This window comes from Eschrichtius robustus, chromosome 8 (genome assembly GCF_028021215.1).
Source record: "Eschrichtius robustus isolate mEscRob2 chromosome 8, mEscRob2.pri, whole genome shotgun sequence".
In the NCBI taxonomy this organism is placed as follows: Eukaryota; Metazoa; Chordata; class Mammalia; order Artiodactyla; family Eschrichtiidae; genus Eschrichtius; species Eschrichtius robustus.
Genome location: NC_090831.1, coordinates 25,603,752 through 25,630,062, shown reverse-complemented (window position 1 = coordinate 25,630,062; position 26,311 = coordinate 25,603,752). Strand labels below are relative to the sequence as shown.

The following is a 26,311-nucleotide window of genomic DNA, read 5'->3' as shown; positions in this document are numbered from 1 at the left end:
TAAAAGAGAATCCATGAGTCCATATTTACATTACTACTTCTACTAGTAGACTACTACTACCACTACTACTACTACTAGTAGTAGTAGTAATACTTAAATGGAAGGAGTACAGGAGAAGGAAAAACTTTCATTTACAGAAGAATAACAAGAGAGAAAGAAAAGTAGGAAATAAAAAAATTATTTTAAAACCAGCAGAGTAATAACTGATTCATGCAAAATTAATCAAAGTATGCCTAAGCCATTTTGTGAAAATTTGTTTGGGAATAGGATGTAGTCAGCCTCAAAGGCCTCAAAATATTTTTGTTTGTTTTTCTTATATATGAAGAGAAGTTTTTCCTTTATACCACTTAACCAAGTTATCAAACTCATCAGCAATAATCGAACAAACTGACATCATGTGTCACATGAAATAATCCTGAAAAAAGGACAAAATATCACCTAGGCAATATTTCTGCATTTAACTTGATTTCATTCATGAGAAAATAATCAGGCAAAATGAAATTAAAGAGCATTTGTGAAACAGCTGGCTTGGATGACTCAGAATGTCAATCTCACGAAAGACAAAAATCAAAACACAACAAATGTGACTGTTATACGAGTGCTCATTATATCATTCTTGTGACCTTCCTGTGGAGTAAAATTTTTCAGTAGAAAATACTGGAAAATATATATGTCACTCACAAAATTCTCATTTCTTTGGTGTCTCTAAGAGCCACTCATTTATTTTTTCTTTGATTTTTTTTTGAATTTGTAATTTGATACATAAACTTTCATTTTAATGAAGAAGAAATTTGACTAAAAATAAAGATATTTTATGAGAGATAGTTAAGTGTCTGTTTTGTACAGATTTCAGTGCTTTGTTTTAATTTTTATGTTGATTTTCATGAATTCACATGCTTGTAAAAAAAGTCTTTGTCCTATACTCCCTAGTATTCATTAGTCTTCTTTCCATATATTTTATGTTTAGATTGTTATCGTGGGAATGGCAAAAATTATATGGGCAATTTATCCAAAACACGATCTGGACTAACATGTTCGATGTGGGACAAGAACATGGAAGATTTACATCGGTATGTAAATTTCTTTCTTTCAATATATAGTATGTAGTGATAACAGCAGATAGGTGTATTGAGGTACATTGGTATTTCTTTCTATTCATTTATATATTATAGTAAGCTAATAAAAACATTAGATTGATCATTCTGTGCAACTCAGCTTAACATTTTCTCTCTATGTGGCAAACTTAAATAAACAATTCAAACCAGTACATATTTATTGAGCATTTACTATGTGTTCTGCTCTGTAACAGGTGCCTCGGGAACATTAACAAAAAGTGGACATACATTTGGGATCCACCTTTAAGCATGATATGGTCATACGGAGAAAACAATTACACAACTGGATAAGACATTGTATAATGAAATGTCAAATCTAGTGTTTCAAATAGTACATTATAGGATTATATTCTCATAATTATTTAATTATTAATATTAGTTTATAAAATTGATAAGTGACCATCTTCATGTATATATATACACACCTTAAAATTCCACTTAACTACTAAAAACTTATTGAGACATGTTTCCTTGTATAGCTTTATTCTGATTCACACGCTTTTTCTATAATTAAAGCAATGGATATGTAATTGAAAAAAATCTATATATTTCAGAGAATTAGAGATTTTGACATTGGACATATTCACAACAAAAGCAGTTATCTTCCACTTGACCCCAGCAGTAGTGCTAGTGTGTTTGAAATTACAAAAGACGTATGAGACATAGTTGCAACATAGAACAGATTTGTATTAAATATCTTGGAATATATACAGCATGATTAAAAGAAAAACGGTAGTGTCATTTAATAAAGTATCTACAACATGGTTGCTTTCTGTGAGTTGTTATCTCGTTTGACCATCATAATCCTATATGGAAGATATTTCTGTATGTGTGAATAAGAATTTAAGGATCCAGAGAAGTTGAGTCATTTTGCTCCTGGTTCCACTTTAGCTTTAAAGTTCTTATTCTCTTTCAAAATTTACTCACTACTGGATGATATTTTTTCGACTAATTTACTTCACAAACAAATAGTGATAGTTCTAAAGCAGTGTTCTCTAATATAAATATGCAATTGACATATGTAATCGCACTTGTACTTTTTAAGTTTTCCAGTAGCCATACTTACAGAAGTAAAATTAAACAGGCAAATTTTTAAAATAATGTTTTTATTAATCCAATATTTCTAAAGCTTTTCATTTCAATATGTATTCAACATAAAAATTATTAATGAGCCATTTTACATTTTTATATTAAACCTACAAAATTTGTTGTATATTTATAATTATAGCACCTTTCAATTTGGATGAGCCACATACTAGCTTTTCTGCGGTTACTCTGGCTAGTAGCTACTGTACTGGACATTGTAGCTCTAGGACTTCAAAGTTAAGCAGAATTCTGCCATCATGGATCTCACTCTAGTATGGAATGGCAGAAAACAGCAAATGCCAATGCCATATTAGAAAATCCACAAAAAAAGCATATCTTGTGTTATGGGACTGCAAACAAGTGACACCCACACTTAAATGGTCAGGAAGTTTTCCTACAGGAAGGGATGTTAGTTGGGACATACGTAATAAGTAGGAGTTGGTGAAAGTAAGTGTAGGAGGAAAAGTACATCAGGCAGAAGAAATAACTTGTCCAAAAGCCCCAAAATGGAGGTGTATAAAAATCAGAAATAACTTTAATAAGGTTGAAACAGTATAATTTGGTTAATGTCCACAGAGAAGAAATTCTCCAGTGGCAAAACCATACAGGACCCTGTAAGCTGTGTTAAGAAATTTGAGTTTTATCCTAAGCATTAAAGGAATTCATTCAAGAATTTTAAGCAAGAATTGGCATGATTAAAATTAATGCTGATTTCAACACTGATATTTTTAAAAGCATTTTTAGAAATATGGTGGGGTGGATCTAGCTCTTCACGGACTTGTGAAAGACAATTGTAACCAACTCTGCCTTCAGTGATTCCATATTAGAAGCTTGACAGTTTTATGGTGGAAGTAGTTACAGTTACACTACCGAAATATGCAAGGACAACAAATAAAGACCCCCTCCCCCCATACACACTTCAGAGTGCTAGTTGTTAAACATTTACCAGCATACCACTGGAAACACGTTGCATATTTATTCAGGGATGCAATGGTTATAACTCAATTCATTGAGTTTAGGTTTGCCTTTGGAAATAGTTAAGAGTCATTTGGAAACAACTTGTAGGATACTGATGAATGACTAAGTTGCATGGTACCATTTTGGTTTAAGAACAAACTATGACGAGTAAAGAGGTAATACTGTGTGGTGGTTTTGAACACTGACTCTGGAAAGAGCCGTGTGTTCAAACACATGTTCTAAAGCTTAAAAACCATGTGACCCTAGAAAGATTAATTGTCCTCTGTGGATTTCAATTTCGTGAAATACAAAATTGCATAATCTTCGAGCCTGTCTCATCAGGTTGGTCTAAGGGCATATATGTAAGTCATCTGTAATAGAACCTGTCACATAGTAAGTATTGTATGTCTTTACTGTTGTATTGGTCCAAAAAGTAAATCCAAGTTTAGTAAGATAGTCCAAGTTTCTATGTTGAAGCTCTTCCCAATTTTTAAAAATGACATATTAATTATGTTCAAGCATGGTAGTAATTAGCAATCCAAAACAAATTAAGTTAGGATGTATAGTTTTCATGACGTGGTCAGGATGGCCATGTGGAATTTGACTTCATTAATGTTACTGAGGTAAATGTAAATATTGATGTTATATGAGTGGGCATGGTCTTATAAAATAACATACAGTATTTTTGCTTTACTTTTGTAATAAATTTAGTTAAGATGTAAAATGAGAAAGGCTGAAGTGTTACTCAATTATCTGTCAAAAAATCATATTTTGTAACTATATGACCAGTGAAATTTTAGAATTTAATAATTTTATTAGCACATTATTATTGTTTTCAGAGTATCTTCCAGTACGTTGTCATAGTAATGTTGCTAGTGATGCTTCTTTACATGTTTCTGAAACATGAAAAAAATACTTTTGCAATAGCTTGCATTTTCTATGCATTTTCTAACTTAGATCTTTGTCATCTGCTCCTTTTTTGGCACAGGGGTATTGTTACCTTGCCAGTATAGTTATTAAATAGAAGCAAAGTCATAAAATCTTTTATCACTTTATCTATGCTGATTATTCAGCCTTATTCCTGAGTTAAAGAACATCCTTCCAAACTGCAAGAACAACAACAAAATAAGTCTCAAAAAAAAAAAAAAACCCCAAAATTCACAGCAGGTACCTTGTGAATTTCATTGTATCTGTAATGAAAGTTATGCACTAGGATTATATCTTCGTAACATTTTGTTTCTCTTGGACAAGATGTGCATTTTGTGATGTTCAGAGTTTGTTGTTTATGCAGGCATATCTTCTGGGAACCAGATGCTAGTAAGCTGAATAAGAATTACTGCCGGAATCCTGATGATGATGCCCATGGTCCCTGGTGTTACACGGGGAACCCTCTCATTCCTTGGGATTACTGCCCTATTTCTCGTTGTAAGTACATTTTGTGATCTTTTTCAGGTGAACCATTTTAAATATACTGCATGCCCTCTAAAATGATACCTTAGCCAGAGGTGGAAATAATATAGGAGGGCTAGAGTTGATCCCAAAATAAGGATGCATTTCAGACAGCAACACACATACACACAACTTCGTCTCTCCTCTAGACAAGGGGACAATCTGCTGACCTTTTAAAAGAGATTTTCCTCCCTCAGAAGAGTCCTATTTGGAATTCAGAAGTAATACATGGCCATTGTTCTGACTGGGCTAGAAAGACCTCTCCACCCCCCACCCCCACCCCCACCACCAATAAATACTAACTGTTCAGCCTCTGAAAGTAGCAGAGCTCTTAGCAAAGTCCCCAGCCCACTAACAGACCCATAAACAGATCAGAGATAGTTGTGCTTCCATTTTCTTCTCAGCTGTTTAGGTCAAGACTAAGAAGCCTAAAACATTCCATCTACTTCTCTGAGCCCAAGATGATTTTGTTTAAAAAGTATTAGCACATAAAGTAAAAGATATACATAAAATGTATATGTCTGGTACACTTCATGTAAAAGAGCGTCTATATAGCAATAAGAAAAAGATGAGATGATTCGAGAAAATTGAAGATGAATCTTCAAGAATAAACTTAATAAACAAATGAAAAGATATTAAAACTTAATAGTAGGAAAATATAATAATTATAATGAAAAGATAAAAGCATAAGAAATCATTTCCACCTATCAGGTTGGCAAATAAGAAAATGATTGCTAATGCCTAATATTAGTGAGAACCTGGGTAATCAGACTCTCTCAATACTGTGCTGCTCTGTGTACTGGGAAGCCTGTATTGAAGTCAGTTTGGGGAAAGGTATCAGGATTTTCAGCCTCTGCATGACTGACATTTTGTGCTGGATAATTCTTTGTTATGGGAGGCTGTCCTATGCATTATAAGATGTTTGGTAGTGTCCCTGGCCTCTACCCACTAGATGTCAATAGCATCACCTCCACTGAGAACTGCTAATGGAGACTAATGTATATTGAGATGAAAATATATCCTCAATATATTATTGATTGAGTGAAAAAGACTTATAAAGCTCTATTAGTAGCAAGAGACCATTTTACTGTAGTACATGTGTCACAGCTCTGTTTATAGCAAACATCTTTAAACACTATGTTAAACTGCCTTCTTGTTTAAAAAAGACATAGTTTTATATGTTCAGTAAGAGTCCTGTTTTAAGAATGTTTTTCATGTGAGACAAGGCAGTAGCAAGTACCTTGAAAATAGCAGCAAAAATACTCACTTTAAAAGAGATTAGATTGAAGAAATGATGTTTGCTTTAAAACATAAAACACAAACAGAAGTCTATATTTTCCATAATATACATCAAATTAAAGAGATAATTTCTCACCATAAATTGTAACACTAGTCACGTTTCATGAACTTTTAGCATAAAAGCAAACTTTTAAAAATATGACGTTAATCAATTATATCTATAGTTAAAACTTGGAACTTCCCAATCTATTTTTAATAAAGAAATTTTCTATAATAGTAAATATATGTTCACAAAGAAATAGTATTTCATATTGTTATATATCATTTCATCAGCTTTAATCATAGCCTTTCAAATTAATTAGTGTTCTCCTAATGTTCCTAACTTATCCCAGATTAGGGTTTGCATAGGTCCTGAAAATGTTCTTTTATAGAAGATGTCTTTCTGGTTTTAACATTAAAATAAACAAGCAAACAGAGCAACCTTTCCAACCTCTCTGGTGCACAAAAAACGTTTTTTTAATGGTGAAAGGGTTATTTTTTCTAAATATTAGTTTTATTTCATGGTACCTCTTTGTGAAGTTTCTACAATTAAGAATAATGGAGGCTGGGCTTCCCGGGTGGTGCAGTGGTTGAGAATCCGCCTGCCAATGCCGGGGACACGGGTTCGAGCCCTGGTCTGGGAAGATCCCACATGCCGCGGAGCAACTGGGCCCGTGAGCCACAACTACTGAGCCTGCGCGTCTGGAGCCTGTGCTCCGCAACAAGAGAGGCCGCGAGAGTGAGAGGCCTGCACACCTCGATGAAGAGTGGCCCCCGCTCGCCGCAACCGCACAGAAACGAGGACCCAACAAAGCCAAAAATAAATAAATAAATAAATGTATTAAAAAAATAAAAAGAAAGAATAGTGGAGGCTAATAGACTCTTCAATGACCTAGGAAGAAGGAAAGAAGTCAATGACCTGGCTTCTAAAACAAGTTCTATTGCTTTCCCTATAGAATTCCAGATTTCTAAAAATCACAGTAGCCTAATTTTAGTATGTAGACATAGTTAAGAGTAAAATGTTCCCACAGAGAACTGTGATTTGGTTTATAAATTTGAGACAAGACTCTAATAACTTCAAAGTTTTTAAAGCATATTTTCAACTAACATTTTTAAACTAAAAGTTAGTAATGTGCTATTGAAAGACTTCAGGGTGTTGCTAGTATTTGATTAAATGCAATTGCAGATAACTCATTTATTTCAGTGTATTCTGAACATTAATTAATTTCAACAAATATTTTTACACTGTCATTTTTCTAACTAATATTTATAGCCAGGATTTATTTACATTTTTCTTGCTGGTGAAAGGCTAATAAAATTTATCTTTAGAAGATTTGAGTTCTTATTTATTTAACTTCAGAGACTATATATCATTTTCACACTGCACATTTGTATTACAAAACCTGTAAAGGTTTGTATTCCTTTTTAAAAAATGCTTACAAAATAATATTTAACATATATTTTTAAGGTTCTCAAGATGCAAAAATAAAACTGTAGAAATGTCTATATTTGTCTATATGCATATACACAGTATATCTTAGAAAATTCTTAAGTATTAAGAGAGCATAGTGGTTTAGAGTTTCAACTCTGATTTCCTGGGAAGGATTTTAGTTCTATCACTTTAAGTGCCTTGGGTAAATTATCTCCACCTCAGTTTGTATTTATTTATTCATTTGTTAATAATTTTAAATTGTGCTGCTATTGTGTGCAAAGCCCTATATATCATTCTAGGTATAGAAAATATAAACAATGTTTCCTACACTCAAATCATTTTCAGTGTACAGAGGAGACATTTTACATACATAATCTCAAAGTCATTTAAATACATACATATTAATATTAAAATATATAATAAGAATGGGAATACAACTGTCAGCGTGGAAAAAGATGTGCTGTTCATAAAGTTTTGAATTTGAGTTGAAACTTTAAGGATCTATTAAAAGAAAGTTTTCTTTATGTTTTCAGTAAGAGCACATGTTTGGTTCTGAGGCCATATAAACACACACACACACACACACACACACTCACACACACCCCTACACTTCCATAGGAAAAACTTTTATCATTGACATGTTTTCCTTCTTCAAGTTTAAGGTGAATCAATATAAAGTAAGATTTGTATCATATATAGTTGTTCAGATTTGAGTACTATGGTGGAGACGTAAGGGAAAAGTAAAAGAGGAGAAGTGAAAATAGTATTTTAAGGTAAAATTGAAAAGGCCTAGAAAGCAGAAGAAACTAGAATGCTTTCAAAAAATTCATAATCTAACCAGCAACCCAGAATCTCTAGAAATCTGATTTTAAGTGGTAATGCAGCTTGTTCTAAATTGTGAGAAATATTGGCTTAGAGGAAAATCTATATATATACTCTTAATTATTAAAGCCCCTAAATGATAAGATCTACACATTTTTAAAAATTTAAATATTTTAGTAAGGTACAATAATGAACGAAATACTTTGTTGATGTATTAACTTGATGCCTAGAAATAGGAAACTTGATATGCAATTAAGAATACAATGAATAGTGTAGTCTTTCTCACCACAAACGATACAAAGAATAAATATCTAGTTTTTTATTTTAGAATTTTTATGTAACTAACTTGAGTGGAAAAAGCAATATCCTTGTTGTTTTAATGACCACAGTCGGCCTCCGTCCTAATTTGTACTGTAAACTAAAACAATGACCTCAGCTGACTCTAAGACAAAACCATCCCCAAGGATAAACTAAAGGGAAAGGGAAATGATGAAATTTGTATGTTCACCTTTATACGTATTCACTTAAAATATCTAGATCTGGAAAATGGACATAAATAAAAATGCTTTAGCATGTATTAATTTTTCTCAAGATTTCCCATAAATAAAAATAAAATTTGCATCTATTACAAAGGAATCCATATGCCATTTTTGTTTTGTTGCCAGTTTATTTGAGCGCAGGGCACTTCCAGAGACTAACAACCAGCTGGGTCTAAACAATGCCTGACTAAACTCTATGTCATCAATTCTGGACAGTCACACACTAAATTCCAGGAAATGTCTTGTACCTCATTCATTACTACTTAAGTATTTTCAAATCCTAGCATCCTCCAAGCCTTTCTCTTGGCAGCAATTAAACCCCACTCAGTAGGGAGGTTGTAAAAAAGAAGTAAGTATGAAGTTTTAGTTATAATTTATTTGCAGTTTCTGGTATTCTTTTTTTTAATACTTTTCCCCTTACTACCTAGAAAAAACAGTCTTTGAAATATGCTAACAAAACATAATTATATTTGGCTATCCCTCTTTTTCCATGAGTGACCTTGATTTCTATCTTCTCGAATTCTTAAAAAAGTTTTCTGAAACATAGGAAGTTTTAATTATCCTTAACCATATAAAAGAAAAGTAATTTTCAGAAAAAATATAAATGGGTCAAATTACAGTAAAGCTACATAGTTTATCTATATGAATGGCCCAAGTAAACAATAATAAGCATTAGTGCTGTTCGGTGGAATGTTCATTGTGTACGATGTTTGGCATCTTGGGAGAATGAGGCAGCTCCTTGTTGCTAGCAGTGTAATTCAAACTGCCAACATCCATCAAACCACATACCTGATAACCTTCACAGTCATAAAACAGGGCTTTCCTCACATGACCCACTACCAGTAGGTGCAATGCTTTCAACTTTGTCTAAAAGCGATACATAATTACTCAAAAGAGTATTATTGCATTTTATTTTTGAATAAAATGTAAAGAATTGTAGTAAATTACCCATTCATGGATGTTTGGATTTCAATACACAATTCTGGTTCTATATAACAGAAATATGTATGTAAAAATTATGTATATACATATATATTTGTTTTTACAGGTGAAGGTGATACCACACCTACAATAGTCAATTTAGACCGTAAGTAATCTTTCAAAATAATATATCTGAGTCTCTATGCATCAGAAATGATGTCATTATTTTCTTCATAGAAAAATAACATCATTATATAAAGTTCCATCATAAAAATAAAATAATCTATTTTATTTTATTTGAACATTTTTTTTCTGTGTGCATGTGTAAAGGTGTTACAAAGGCAACTGCATAGTGAATATCAAAATTCAATGCTCTGTCACAAAATATGTTATATTTAACTTTGAAAAAAGCATGTATATTGCTTTTACCTAATTGGGGGCAGAAGGTATCCATTGGACTTTCACCATCCTTTAAATTAAATCAGGATGCTACAGTCAGAAAGAATGAAACCTGAAGGTTGGAAAGTTATGCAGTGTCTTTATCCTGCTCTATCTTTAAAGCTCTTTGCATGCTCTAGGAGGCAAAAGATGACACAATCTGAGAGGTTCAGTTAATCCTCAGCTTAAGAAAATCTGTTGGGAGCTGCTTGTATCTGATTTTCACACATTTCTTGGGCTGAAGGAAGTTACTCAAATGTTTTAAGAGACCACCTGCTGTGTCCCAGGCTGAAGAGCAAATGGAAATCTATTTTAGACCACGGACAAGAGTGGAAAGGATAAGGCAAGGAACACAGAGGAGGGTCAGGAAAAAGTTTACTTCAAAGAATTCTGAATTATATCATTTGGATATAATGATTTAGACATAATTATGTCATTTGGATAAAATTTCAATTAATATAACTTTGGTAACATGTTGCAAAATGGTTCTACATTCTTACTATACAAATTCAGGAGTAATAAACCAAATATAGTTTTTTTATTTTCACTTAGGCTATTGCTTTTCATTGACATTTAGAAATAAGCACTGTAAATAACATTGTTCCATTTTATGTTGAGGTTGTTAAGGGAAATACAATTAATGTTAGACCAGAAGAACTTGTACATACTGAGCAAAGCCACTGTCACTATCATGGTAATGCTGTTGACCTTGAGTTGATTAGTTTTTCTGTGTTACCCATCTACTTAGATGAGGATAGCAAACATTTTGGGCCTGATTTGGCACTGTAGTTATGCTATTTACCTTCTTTTGTCCAAAATGTTCTTCTGACACAATTACAGTAGTTACATCTGTGTAGTTACCATTGCACTAAAGAAAGCTGAGAGGCATGGATTATTTCAAAATGTGTTATCAAAATGTTATGTTTGGTCCTCTTTTTAGATCCTGTGATATCTTGCGCCAAAACAAAACAATTGCGGGTTGTAAATGGAATTCCAACACGAACAATTGTAGGATGGATGGTTAGTTTGAAATACAGGTAATTATTAATAGACACAAATCATACATATCTGGATTATTTGCAAAAGTTATATTCTCAGCAGTATGGCCATGTGTAGTCGTGCAGGTTGTGCCCTCCACAAGGCACCTGTATGAGGGGGGCCACAAGAGGGGACTAATCACATTCTGCTTGCCAAAAGCCATGGATTTTGCAATTTGTGCCTCCAGAGATGGTGCCATTTTAAATGCTTACAAAGGTCCCATATGTGTTTGCATTGTCCCTGATGTGGCACTTCAATTCTCATAAAGCAAAAGACAACTACACAGAGAACCTACCTATACCTTGATATCACCGTATAGTTATAATACTTATATTATTAATTTCCCAATCTAGTATATTATGAGATTATTTTTTAACTTGCCTATGTACAATCATATCAAAAATTTTATATTTGTTTTTAATTTCTGACTTTTTTATTGTCATTCTAATGAAAAATAGCAATAATTTAAAATTCTAGAACATTTCATCATTAAGGAAAAGATTAACAAATTATCCTGATAGTTGAACAGTCTTGAAATTATAATATTCAGTGTGGATAAAAAAATTCTTGACATGTCTATTTCTCAGTGTTGTAAGAATCAATGCCATGTTCTATGTAAAATTTTTCAAAATATACTATTATACAAAATTAAGATTAGTAATTATGTTGTAAGAATTAAATATTGAAAACAGGAGTTAGCTTAAAACCTGATCATACAACTTTCTATATACTACACATATTATACTATATGATAATCAGAATGTTAAAATATCTTTGTCTATATCTATCTGTATTGGAACCTCATCATGCAACATACGCCAAAGTGCACCTGAATTCTAGCCACATTCTCCCTTGTTTTCAAGACACCCCATGTTTCTCTCTCCGAGCCTTTGTGCTGTGGTTCCCACTGTATGTTGTACCTTTCTTCCTCTGTATTTTATGCCTGGAAAACCTTTCATTCTTTAAATACCAACTGGAATATCTCCTCTTTTTGGAAACCCTCCCTGTTCCTTTACCTCTAGCCTCCTAGAATAGAGGAAGAAAATCCATTTTTTTTAACCATAACCAAATCACAGTGGCATTAAATTAGAATAGAGACAACTTGAAACTGAAGTTTTTTTTAAATAAGTCAATTCTTAACAAGCATGAAGTTTATATCCTTTGATATGTATATGACTTTAGATACCAGGTAGAAGATGGCCTAAAGTTCTCTTTTAGTGTATCTTTCTTTCAAGGAGTAACTCATCAATTTTTATAAATATTTATGTTGATAATTGTAGGATAGCTGTCCTGGGTGTGTAGTACCGAAATAGATTTATGAAACTCACCAGAACATTAAAGCTGATTGTGCAATATGAAGACTTAATGAAGGCTGTAAAACTTGGGGGGGGGGGTGTTTTATTTTCTTTATTATAGAAAATGTTCCAAGAATCTACATCTTTGAACTAATTAGAGGATCTTTGCAAATCTCATTACTCGAGGAAAAAAAAAGGCAAATACTTTTCAATTTATTCTTATTCAAAGGAGACTTCCTTTGGAAGTCTCCATCCTTGGAGAAGCAGGTGAAACTGTTTTTCATCAGATCATAGTAGTATAAACTTTTTTTTAAAAAGTACTTTTCCTTTTAAATCCAAGTTCTTAGTAACAACAGCTGTTTAGCTATTCTTCCAAAACTCACAGAGAGGAATAGAGATTCAAACTCGATATATATTCTTAACCTCCTGTGTGGTACAGGCCATAAATAACTGTGGTCTTAGTCTGGGAATCTTATTCTATTACCCTCTGAAGCACTGAACATCTGTACGCTTTGGAAATGTAAATTGTGAATAGTTGTACTTTTTTCCATGTGTCTGCCAAAAAATAATGGATTTACAGATTTTGGATACATCAAGTAAATATTCTAGTATTTATTATTCTCTACAAATATTTTATAATTTCCTAGATCTGTCTTGCAAAATTGTTTTGATTTTGTAAATAAATGTTATATTGTTGGTCTTAAGCTGAACAAACAAATTACTCAAACTCAGTTATACTCTAAGTTAATATATCAGAACTACATAATGGTAATGAAAGAAGGGAATAGCACATAAATATTATATATGGTTACCACCAGATGGTTTTCAGATTTTAAATAAAAACTCAAATTTGCAGTTTTCATAATCAAACACTGAATTTAAAATAGGTCTAATTATCCTATATTTGTAGCACATACTTTCTCTCACAAGGATAGACACACACACACACGTGAACATATGCGTTGGGAATGGATCTTCGTGTGTAGTGACAGCGTTCCTCATATAAAAATAAAGTTGCTTTCATAAAATTGTAATCACATTATGAAAAAAAGTTCTAATGCTATAATCATCAAATATCATCCTTCTGATAAAACGATTACTCGTTTTATTCTAGTTGGGTTAATGTCTACATTTTTCTCTCAATGTGTTTAACAAATGGAGCCATAGGTTTTGCATTAATTGGCAGGCACCCTTTCTGCACAGACGTTACTTGTTTCTCTTTCCTCTTTCTCTTAGAAATAAACATATCTGTGGAGGATCATTGATAAAGGAAAGTTGGATTCTTACTGCAAGACAGTGTTTCCCTTCTCGGTAAAGTATTTCTGAAACCAATATTTGTTTTGAGCATTTAAAAATATGTATGGCTTCCACTTAGCTTTTAGGCTTAGAATGTGTATTCATTTAACAGAGATTCACCAGCATAGGGTGAACAAATTAATTTCTTTTTTTAGATTTAGCTTATAAAATTTACCTTGACTTAACTGATACTTACTTATGGGTACTACTTCTGTTCACCTCTTTCCACGATTGGCACTACTCTCATTTGAGGAAAAATTTTGCTAGAATTATGTTAATAATTTTTACCCCAACCTCCTTCTTGCACTGTATATTTCTAGATATTCTTTTTCTCAATTATCAACAAACTTCTCTCAATCCTCACTTCTTTCTTATGTAGAACCAGCCTCAGAATAATACTGAGAATAATTTTCAATGGAAATTAGCCTAAGGAAAAGATAAGGAGGTAGCATTTGTAAGCTTACTCCTTGATTCCCATTAAGGTCACATTGATTTTGTTAGTATAAATATTCAATCCCTGTAAAAAATATATATATATATATATATTCAATCCCTATTAACAAACCAAACACACACATTTGAGATAAAAAGGAAAATTTGCAATAAATTATAACTCTTGTAATGTGCTTTACCTGAGAATGTCTCATAAATGACCTGCTCTCTAGCAAGAATAAGCAAGTTTTCGAAAAAAAAAAGCCATTTAGAATTTCAGCAATTTAAAGGTTCTTCCTGCTTATATGTTCTTGTAGTATTCAGAATCTCCCGTAACAAATGTGTTGCTCTTTATTATATTTTAAAGTTTAAATTTAGGTTATTTATCTGCCCTTATAAGCTAATATAACAATATATGTGATTAATATTACATATTTTAAAGTTATATTTTATATGTTAATTTTTTACTTAGAAACAAAGACTTGAAAGATTATGAAGCTTGGCTTGGAATTCATGATGTCCATGGAAGAGGAGATGAGAAACGCAAACAGGTTCTAAATGTTACCCAACTGGTATATGGGCCGGAAGGATCAGATCTGGTATTACTGAAGCTTGCTAGGTGAGTTCCTTTAGATAGTTTCATATTTTTAACATAGAATGGAATTGTTGAAGCTTTTTCTTCAACTATGTTCTTATTCTTTCTCTCTCATGTAGATGTATTATAAAAGCATATGTCACATGGGGTGTGTGTGTGTGTGTGTGTGTGTGTGTGTACAGAGGCAGAGAGAGGGGCATTTTCAAATTTTTCAAAAGTGAATAAATGAAATTGGACCAACAGTATGATCAGCCTGCTCTAAAACCAAAGGTTAGTGAGCAATTATATGATAACTTTAACAGGTAAAATAATGATTAAAAAAATAGCAGTGACCATTTATTCTTAAATATTTGTAAGTAAATATTCATTTCTCTACTACCTACTCCGAAGCAAAATTGTTTATTCTCTCAAAATGAATCATATTAAACATTCACACTACATTTTAATATGTTAATTTTGTGTTGAATCCAATCAAGGTTACTTACCATTATATTTTCTCTTTTCAGGCCTGCTGTTCTGGATGATTTTGTTAGTACAATTGATTTACCTAATTATGGGTGCACAATTCCTGAAAAAACCACTTGCAGTGTTTATGGCTGGGGCTACACTGGATGTAAGCTATTTTTAGAAAGATAAGGCAATATCATATGTATTTTGTAAAAATATTTTACATTTGTTTATTTTTCTTACCTTACCCTGTGCTCATTAACTGTACATATTTTGCGCCATTCTAGTGATCAACTCGGACGGTCTATTACGAGTAGCACATCTCTATATTATGGGGAATGAGAAATGCAGCCAATATCATCAAGGGAAGGTGACTCTGAATGAGTCTGAAATATGTGCTGGGGCTGAAAATATTGTATCAGGACCATGCGAGGTAAAAACGGAGATTTTTACATAAGGAGTATGTGATAGATAGCATAGTTTCTTGTGTTTGTATTTTCTATTTTTCTCAAATGAGAATCATTGTACACCAACCTGTTCTAAGAGAGAGGAATTGAAAAAGATAACCCTTATTATCCTTGTACATTTTTTTAGCTAAATAGTGAAGCAATCCATGTTTCATTAGCAGCAAACGAAGATGACATTTGTCTCTCAAAAAACAAGAAAATAATACAGCCAAAACTCTAAGAGAAAGCTGTTCAAATTATAAGTATACAATATGCAGTTTGATACAATAGCTTGCATTTTTCTAATGTTTTTCTAAATGTATCTGATCTTCCCAAATTCTAACTTAACTCTATTAATTTTAGTAAGAGAGACATGCCTGCTTTTAAACTTTTAAATATGTTTTTGGTTAAGCCAGTGTGTGTGTGTGTATGTGTGTGTGTGTGTTTAAACAAATTCTATTTAAAAAACCAAAAGGTCAAAGTTTATGATTTTAAGAGCTTGGACATTTTCATTTGTTAAGCAACTGTTCTTTCCACTTGGCAGTGTTCCTATCCCTATTTCACATAGACAAGCTGTTAAACTGTGATTTTTGATGTTTTTAAGTTAATGAATTTTAAAAATTGCATTAAAATAATACAATTAAAAACTGATTATGTGTTTATAACCACTTTCAAATTTGGTGTTTTTTCCAGTAAATCAGTATCACTAAGATTTTCATCACAAATGAAAATCTACTAGGAGAAAGAATTATTTATTTATCTATAAATATATCTATTTGTTTACTTATTACTGAGTTCTGTAAACACAAAGTTTTGAGCTAGACCAGATCTTTGAGATATTTAGAAAGCTTGCACTTATCCCAGCCCTACTGCCATTACTACTTTGACATCTGCTCTTCAGGAATAGCCTGTAATCTGGTTTGTCATCTATACATTCTTAGATTCCTAACTTTAGCACTGAAAAATTTATCACATATTTGTTATTTTTATCTATATTTACAGTCAATCAAATTGATTCAGCCTCTTCTCAAAAATGCACTCATCCTCCAGAATTTTTTTTTTTTACATCACTGATATTTGAAACAGGGTAATATAATCACCAAACCAGGGAAATCCAGACACCTAAAAATGGAAATCTCCTAAACATTTGTATAATAGCAATAGCATCACATTTAGTGAAAGTCCCTCAAAATCAATTCTCAAAATGAATTGATTTGAAGAGTTCATATCAGTAATCACTGGTGCATTAATTTAAAAACCGGATTAACACCCGTGGCAGAGTTTATATGAAGTCTCTTTGAATAAACTATTTTCCTTAGTGTTTTACCTTCTATTTCACCCCCACCTTGATTTTCTCTGTCGTAGAATGTTAATAGCTCTCTTCTTTCCACCTGTATTACAGAACTAAATTTTGCAGTAGTTTAGTTTTATCTCATCACATCACTACTGCGGGAAAATTAAGATAGTCGGAAGCACTCTTCTTCTAAATACAAAGATGCCAAAAATTAGTCACTGCAATCCTAGGAAGGCTACATGGCACAAAAAAGTGATGCAGCGTTTTTTAATGATCATATATAACAATGTGTATAAACATATGTATATAAAAATATACACACGAATCACTTTATCAATCTATTCATCTTTCATCTATCTATCACCTATCTATATATGATGATACAACAGGATTACCATACAAGAAATGCCATGATATCACAGACTACCTTCCTCAAAGGGGAAAAAAATATAAATATAACTATATTAACTACTAACACTAAGTGGAGAAACATTCCTTCTTTCTGCCTGGAAAAGCAATTTCCACATAGTAAACAGAATTATTTTACCACCTACAAGTTTTTTATTTAACTGTTAAAAATCATTCTGGGGGCAGGATTGAGGGAAAGGAAAAAAATTAGAAATAGGAGAAAACTTAATGTGGGTTAATCATTAAAACTGTATGATTACAGGTGAGTTTTTGGATACGTGTATTTTTCTACATTTTCCAAATTTTCTATATTGAACATACTTTGAACATCAGAAGAAAGTCAAAATAAATATGAAATCTATCTTCTTAAAGAGCTATCAATGGTCATGTGTTAATTAGTCTGCATTCAACAAAGGCAAAAACCACTTTAAAACATGAGTGACTATTTTAGAAAAGACAAGTCATACTTAAATGATAACTACACATGATAGAACACTTTGAACTTTTGTACTTATCTCAGTCCAACAGAAAGACAACCATGGTCTAGTACATCAATTTTATGTCTTCATATTTCAATTGAAGTTATTCTCTTTTTTTGCACATATGTATATTTGAGATATAAATCGATACAGGAAATGTTAATGAATTGTCAATTTTTATTTCTAAAATAATACTTTGTTGTTGTTATTGTTGCATGTCTTCTTCCTAGGGAGATTATGGTGGCCCACTGGTTTGTGAACAACATAAAATGAGAATGGTTCTTGGTGTCATCGTTCCTGGTCGTGGATGTGCCATTCCAAATCGTCCTGGTATTTTTGTCCGAGTGGCATATTATGCAAAATGGATACACAAAATTATATTAACGTATAAGGTACCACAGTCGTAGCTGATGTAACTGTGTCTGAAGCTTCCAATAATACAATTCTCCTTTACATGAAGATTTCAGAGAACATGGAATTAAAATGTAACTTAAAAAATCCCAAGACAACTACTTGAGTGTCATGTTTGTTAAGATACTCACTAATATTTATGGGTGTTTTCTGTTGTTTTGTTTGTCAGTGTTATTTTGTAAATGTTGAAGTGAATTAAGGTACATGCAAGTGTAGTAACATATCTCCTGAAGATACTTGAATGGATTAAAAAATGCAAAGGTATAATTGCTGGATGCTAAAGATATAATGGAAAAGATCAACTAATCTCTCTCGGCTGCTTTCCAAGGTTAGTTTCTCAATAATAAATAAGCCATAAGTTAAACATTATTTCAACCTCACAAAAACAATTTATATCTTGTGTCCTTAAATTGTAACTCTATATTAAATTATATTACCTTTAATATGCCATACATTATATTTCATTCATTTCTCCTCACCATGTATCCTGTAATACTGGTACATATACTCTTTACAAAAGCATATACCTATACACAAATGCCTGGGTACACATGTGCATGCACTACAGTTCAAATTGTAGTGTATCTAATATAACCCCTAAATGTTCTAAAATTGTGTACTTACAGTTTTTCCTTAAGAAAAATGTAAAAATTTCTAAAGACCAGTAGAAATATTAAGGAAAGGTGCAAGATAGAAGTGACTAGATCATCCTCCATCCATAATCTGCAGATGACCTCCACTGGTTGGCATGTGAGGTGTGGTCATGACCTACGAAATTAAATAACACCTAACATAGGTTCTTACATATATTTATCATCCAAGTTATTTTACGTAGTTTCTAATTCTTAAAGAGAAGAGGCTAATATGTGTATTAGTATTATTTCTTTCCTTCAAATTTAGGGACAATTATTTATGCAAGATGTTTTTAGATCTTTTTTCCTAAAGTATTTAAAAAATTCTGAGATGACTAATTGAAGTTTAAAAGTGTTTTGGTCTTTAAAATGTATTTAAATATGTTAACTCTAAGACTTGCTGCTGTGATTGGCTTCTATCTCACCTTCTTTAAATTAAAAACAATATTTAAGAGGAAAATTTCCATGTCTCCAAAATTTGTAAATAGCTTTTTGTCAAATTATGCATTAAAATACATATTGAAGAAAGAAGTCAAAATACTTTTCTCTACCTGGAAGTCTTTTAGCCTAATAAAACTTTAGTCAAGTAAAGGAAAAAAATGTAAAAGGAAAGGAAAGGAACTAGCTTGTCTAAACTCTGTATTCAGTTATTTTTTAAAGTACAGTTAAATCTGCTGAATGAGATATTTTATCAAAAAATCTTAATTTTATCTTTATTTTACATAGATCTTTCCTATTGCATGGGAAATATTCAGATTTTGTATTCTGTATGATAACAACCAAATCATACTTATTGTTTTATTAGTCATGATTAGCTAAAGATAATGTATTTGCCAAGAAATGAAATAACAAAGAGCAATAGGATAGGTTCTGAATTTTCACAAAATATTCCTGTATAAAAGTTCTCTAAAAATAATTATTTGAATATTTTGAATCTAGTATTTCCATTTCTCTAATTTGTTTCTTTTGGATGGTCTCAATTAAGGCCAGGGATTCAAATGATGCTCTAAAAGCTCCATAAGACAATGTTCCATCTTGAGTAAAACGGTTTTCACTTTACTCAAGAGCTTAGTCCACAGAGTATAGGGCAGCAAATCCAGAAATGTTTTTCCAAATTATGCCATTTTATTTATTTATTTTCTGTAATAAGATCTGTGCTGGTATCAAGAAACAGTGAAAGCAAAGAGAGATCCAACAAGTTGCTAGTCCATACCGGCTTATCTGATTGTATTTCTCTCTCCCTTGTGTAATATACCATTATAATCAACATACAGAAATTTCAAAGGCATATTGTCTAAATATTAAAGTATTTTTCAGTTTCTTCTTGCTAAATGGCAAAATTTTATTGTCACATATTAATGATATTTGTAAAACATTTACTGAATTGTAAGTCTTTTAAATACTCACATTTTAAAATATTTCTTTTATGTCTTTTCCTCTAAATTTCCACAGAGAGATAGGGATGGCCTAGATACAAAATGAAGCTAACTTTATAGACATTTTGAACTCAGTGTTTTCCATTTTATTAAAGGGTAAAAACAAGACCACCAACAAACCATCAGACATGTGTAAAATGCAGTTCTTTCTTTGAGAGTTTCCTTTTAATAGGAGGAGATTTATGGAATTGATAATAAAAGCAAGATGAACAAGACCCATGTTATTTTAGGTGGTACAACAGGGAATAATCATGTCATTTTTCTCTGGTGAAAGATACTATTTCCTGGGCATTCTTTTCTTAATAAACTACAAAAAAAAATTTAAAAATCCAATTTATCTAAAAATCCATTTCGAGTCACGGAAAAAAGATCTTTTAAATGAGAAGTTTTCAATGTTATTTTTATTTTGGCTGTTTGAATAATGGTTATATGCTGTTATAATTGTGGACATTTTCTTATGTCTACCAGGAATAGTAATGTAAAATTAAAATATTTGTCATAATGCCTCTGCCGTGCAGAAGGGATGATAATCCTTTTGTATACTTCTTTAATTTTATTGTAAAATGTGTAATGACTTTTACCTATCTGCTGTGGGCAGGTCCTCAGTACAATGGTTTATATTGAGTCAATCTCTAGTATTAACAGGCTCTTGCTTGCTATCTAAGTGTTTCAAACAATGGGAAATGTGAGACACTGGAAGGCAAGAAAAATAACAATAATGACATGTGATAGCAAAATTGTATTTCACTTATTCCTGTGAATATTTCTTGTTGGTACCAATGGTACTGTACAAAGTGAATGTTATAGCCACAACATTCTCTTGAAAAAAACACTGTCAAGAAATAAGAAATTGCTGTCAGGAATTTTCTTGCTGTTTGTAAACATTTTTTAAAAAGAAATAATGGTTTTTCAATATAGGGATCATGAGGTAAAGAATTTTAGTAAACTCTCATACTAAAAAACTTTTAAATTGACTTGGTCCAAAAAAGAACTACTTTCAATCAATTATATCCCGTATTTAATTTGAGAAATAAAGTTATTTTAAATGAGATATAGTCTTTATATGAATAAATTACTTTTCACTATAAAATCCAATAAGAATTTATCTTTCAATATTCAACTGAATTTTCAGCTAAGAATTTACTAATACAAAAAAAAATGTTAAAATTCTCTGGACCCTGAAAATCTTGACAGTGTAATTTTAAGTAGGTTCATTTCCATTTGCACAGAAAGTTTCTGTCTTTAGGAAACTGAAAATGGAATACTGTGGATGTTATGACTGTTTGTCTTGTGTGTAAATAGGAAATAGATAATCTGCCTATTGAGTGGTATAGCTGGATGCTTACCCAAAAGGGGAACACTGTGGTTATGACGTGTATATACATTTTCTGTAGTTAATAAAGTTGTTATTTTTATAACCATGATTATATTATTATTAATGATAATAAAATATTTTATCAAAATGCTCTCTTTTTCTTATTTTAGTTATATACATGGATATATTTGAATCTGCTCTAGGGCCTAATGCAGAAAACAACAACAATGATCTCATTGACAGAAATTACGTATACTTTGTTGCAAGAAATGCCATGTAACCTGTCTATAGAACTAAGACAAAAAAATATTATTCTATTCCAACTTGTATCTATGGTAATATCAGTGGTCTTCAGTAAACTATTAATCTCTATGCACTTCAATTTCTCCCACTACAAAATATAATTATTCATTCTTCATATTTGCTAGAGTGGTACTATGATATAATTTGCTTATATATAAATATATATATATATATAGTGTTGTCATGAATGATCATCTGAATTTCTTTACCATATCACTATATATTACAAAGGGAATTATAATTCAATTAATCAATTTGGAATATATCTTCAAAATATGCATTAAATTCAGAATAAATATGAATCAAATTCACTCATTTCATTCAAATTGGAAGCAAAATTGGAAGAACTAATTATAAACTGATCTAAACAAAAAGAGTTCTGTAACACCATTGCCTATTTCAAGTTATACTATACTGCCTCTCCCTCCAAAAGGTTGCTCTACTAATTTTTCTGGCATAGATACTTATCTCAAGTGATGATTAATGTATCTAATTCTAGAGCCCATTATAAAATACTTAATCTTCTTGATGATAATGGTCCAAGCAGAGTATATGTACTCAATCTTTTTCGGTGTCAGTAAGGATATTTCAAATGTATATCCTGTTCGATTTTTCTAAATTTTGATTTTTTTACACTCTTTTCTAAAACTCCATTCTATCCTAAACCTATACTGTGCTATTTCCCCCATGCTCCCTTACTCACCCCCCCAACCCAGCAACAACATTAATTTTTTCTCTGTATTTATGACTTTCTGTTTTATTATGATTGTTCATTTATCTTTTTTTAGAGGCAACATGTAAGTGAAATCATACAGCATTTGTCTTCCTCTATCTGACTTATTTCACTTAGCACAATACCCTCAGGGTCTATCCATGTTGTTGCAAAAGGCAAGATTTCATTCCTTTTTTTACAGCTGAGTAATATTCCATGGTATATATTTACGATTTCTTCTTTATCCATTCATCTATCCATGGGCACTTAGGTGGCTTCCATACCTTGTCTATTGTGAATAATGCTACAATGAACATAGGGGTGCATATTTTTCTTGAATTAATGTTTTCATTTTATTTGGATATATACCCAGGAGTGGAATTGCTGGATCGTATGTTAATTCTGTTTTTAATATTTTGAGGAACCTCCACACTGTTTTCCATGATGGCTGTAAAACCTTACATTCCTACCAATGGTGCATGGGTGTTCCCTTTTTTTCACATTCTTGGCAAGTCTTGTTATATATAATCATTTTGAAAATGGACGTTTTGACAGGTGCGAGGTGATATCTAAGTGTAGTTTTGATTTGCATTTTCCTGATGATTAGTGATATTGAGCATCTTTTCATGTGCCTGTTGGATGTCTTCTTTGGGAAAATGTCTATTCAGGTCCTCTGCCATTTTTTAGTCAGGTTGTTTGTTTTTCTGATGTTGAGTTGAATGAGTTCTTTATATAGTTTGGATTTTAACCCCTTATCAGATATATCATTTCCAAATATTTTCTCCTATTCAGTTGGCCTTTTCATTTTGTTGATAGTTCACTTCACTGTGCCAAAGCCTTTTAGTTTGATGGAGTACCGTTTGTTTATTTTTGCTTCTGTTTCCCTTGAGGACATATCAAAAAATATTGCTAAGATCCATGTGAAAGACACACTGCCTATGTTTTCTTCTAGAAGTTTTATGGTTTCAGGCCTTATGTTTAAGTCTTTAATCCATTTTCAGTTTATTTTTGTACATGACGTGAGAAAGTAGTCCAGTTTGATTCTTTGGCATATAGCTGTCCAGTTTAGCCAACACCATTTATTGAAGGGGCTGTTCTTGCCTCCTTTGTCATTGATTAATTGACCATATAAGTGTGGGTTCATTTCTGGGGTCTCTGTTCCAAACCATTGGTCTATGTGTCTTTTTCTGTGCCAGTACCATACTCTTTTGATCACCATTACTTTGTAGTATAGTTTGAAATCATGCAGGACTGTACCTCCAGCTTTGTTTTACTTTCTGAAGATTGTTTTGGCTATTTGGGGTCTTTTGTATTTCCACACAATTTTAGAATTATTTGTTAATTTTATATCCTGCAACTGTACTGAATTCATTTATTAGTTCAGATAGCTTTTTACTGGTGTCTAAGGGTTTTCGATATCTAGTATCATGTCATCGGCAAATAGTGACAGTTTTACATATTTCTGTCCAGTTTGGTTTCCTTTTACTTCTTTTCTTCTCTGATTGCTGTGGCTAGGACTTCCAATACTATGTTGAATAAAAGTGGCAGGAGTGGGCACCCTTGTTTTGTTCCTAATCTTAGAAAAAATGTTTTCAGCTTTTCACCATTGAGTGTGATGTTGGCTGTAGGTTAGTCATACATGGCCTTTATCATGTTGAGGTATTTCCCTCTACCCATTTCGTTAAGAGTTTTTATCATAAATAAATGTTGAATTTTGGCAAAGCTTTTTCTTCATCTATTGAGATGATCATATGATTTTTATTCTTTAGTTTGTTAATGTGGTATGTCACATTGACCAATTTGTGGATATTGAACCATCCTTCTATCTCTGTGATAAATCTCACTTGATCATGGTATATAATCCTTTTAATATAATGTTGAATTCAATTTGCTAATATTTTGTTGAGGATTTTTGCATCTATGTTGATCAGTGATATTGGCCTGTATTTTTTTTTTTTTCTTCATGGTGTCTTTGGTTTTGGTATCAGAGTGGTGCTGGTCATAGAATGATTTCAGAAGTGTTCCTTCCTTTTCAATTTTTGGAAATAGTGTAAGGAGGATAAGTATTAATTGTTTAACTGTTTGGTAGACTTCACCTGTGAAGCCATCTGGTCCTGGACTTTTTTTTGTTGGGGATTTGTTTTTTATTACTGATTCAAAGTCATTACTGGTCATTGGTCTGTTCATATTTTCTATTTCTTCTGATTCACTTTTAGGAGATTGTCTGTTTCTAGGAATTTATCCATCTTTTCGAGGTTGTCCATTTTATTGGCATATAATTGTTTATAGTAATCTCTTATGATCTTTTGTATTTCTGTGATGTTGATGGTAACTTTTCTTTTTTCATTTCTGATTTTATTGTTTTGTGTCCTCTTTCTGTTTTTCTTGATGAATGTGGCTAAAGGTTTATCAGTTTTATTTAACTTTTCAAAGAACCAGCTCTTGGCTTTACTGATCTTTTCTATTGTTTTTAAAGTCTCTATTTCATTTATTTCTGCTCTAATCTTCAGTATTTCTTTCCTTCGACTAACTTTGGGTTTTGTTTGTTCTTTTTCTAGTTGCTTTAGGTGTAAGGTTAGGTTGCTTATTTGAGATTTTTCTTGTTTTCTGAGGTAGGCTTGTATCACTATAAACTTCCCCCTTAGAGTTGCTTTTGCTGTGTCTCACAGGTTTTGGATTGTTGTATTTTTGTTTTCATTTTCTCCAGGTATTTTAAAATTTCTTCTTTTATTTCTTTAGTGATCCATTGGTTATGTAGTAGCATATTGTTTAGCGTCCACATGTTTTTGTGGATGCTAAACAATATTCATTATTTTCATCTTTCTAGTGTTGGTCTTTTCTTTTTTCCCTTAGGGAAATTCCTTTAACGTTGTGGTAAAGTCAGTGCTGCTGAATTCTTTTAGCATTTTATTGTCTGTAATCCTCTTTATTTTTCCTTCAAATCTGAATGATAGCTTTGCAGGTAGAGTATTCTTGGTTTTAGGTTTTTCCTTTCATCATTTTAAATATATTTTATCACTCTCTTCTGGCTTGCAAAATTTCTGCATAAAGTCAGCTGATGTATTCTGCTTTGTTTTGAATGTTCAGTCTACCTCCACTCACTTTAAGCTCCTTGGAGACATCAGCAATGTCTTTTTATTTTTTTTTTAAACATCTATATTGGAGTATAATTTCTTTGCAATGGTGTGTTAGTTTCTGCTTTATAACAAAGTGAATCAGCTATACATATACATATATCCCCATATCTCCTCTCTCTTGCGTCTCCCTCCCACCCTCCCTATCCCACCCCTCTAGGTGGTCACAAAGCACCGAGCTGATCTCCCTGTGCTGTGTGGCTGCTTCCCACTAGCAATCTATTTTACATTTGGTAGTATATATAAGTCCATACCACTCTCTCACTTCGTCCCAGCTTACCCTTCCCCCTCCCCGTGTCCTCAAGTCCATTCTCTACGTCTGTGTTTTTATTCCTGTTCTGCCCCTAGGTTCTTCAGAACCATTTTTTTTTTTTTTTTTTAGATTCCATATATATGCGTTAGCATACAGTATTTGTTTTTTCTCTTTCTGACTTACTTCACTCTGACAGACTCTAGGTCCATCCACCTCACTACAAATAACTCAATTTCATTTCTTTTTATGGCTGAGTAATATTCCATTGTATATATGTGCCACATCTTCTTTATCCATTCATCTGTCGATGGACACTTAGGTATCAGCAATATCTTGTTATTAATATTT

General features: G+C 32.0%; 1 protein-coding gene across 3 annotated transcripts in view; it reads left to right on the top strand.

Moving 5' to 3' along the window:
* The window catches only part of HGF (hepatocyte growth factor), a 78,791-nt gene extending 60,529 nt beyond the window's left edge, over positions 1 to 18,262 (top strand). For all 3 annotated transcript variants that reach the window (XM_068549933.1, XM_068549934.1, XM_068549932.1), the window contains 9 exons: positions 968 to 1,070; positions 4,450 to 4,583; positions 9,727 to 9,765; positions 10,978 to 11,074; positions 13,607 to 13,681; positions 14,571 to 14,717; positions 15,200 to 15,306; positions 15,428 to 15,573; positions 17,998 to 18,262. In XM_068549933.1, coding sequence (XP_068406034.1) covers positions 968 to 1,070; positions 4,450 to 4,583; positions 9,727 to 9,765; positions 10,978 to 11,074; positions 13,607 to 13,681; positions 14,571 to 14,717; positions 15,200 to 15,306; positions 15,428 to 15,573; positions 17,998 to 18,174 — 1,025 coding nt within the window. In that variant the 3' untranslated portion in view covers positions 18,175 to 18,262. The remainder of the gene's footprint in view (positions 1 to 967; positions 1,071 to 4,449; positions 4,584 to 9,726; positions 9,766 to 10,977; positions 11,075 to 13,606; positions 13,682 to 14,570; positions 14,718 to 15,199; positions 15,307 to 15,427; positions 15,574 to 17,997) is intronic.
* Positions 18,263 to 26,311: the final 8,049 nt, after the last annotated feature.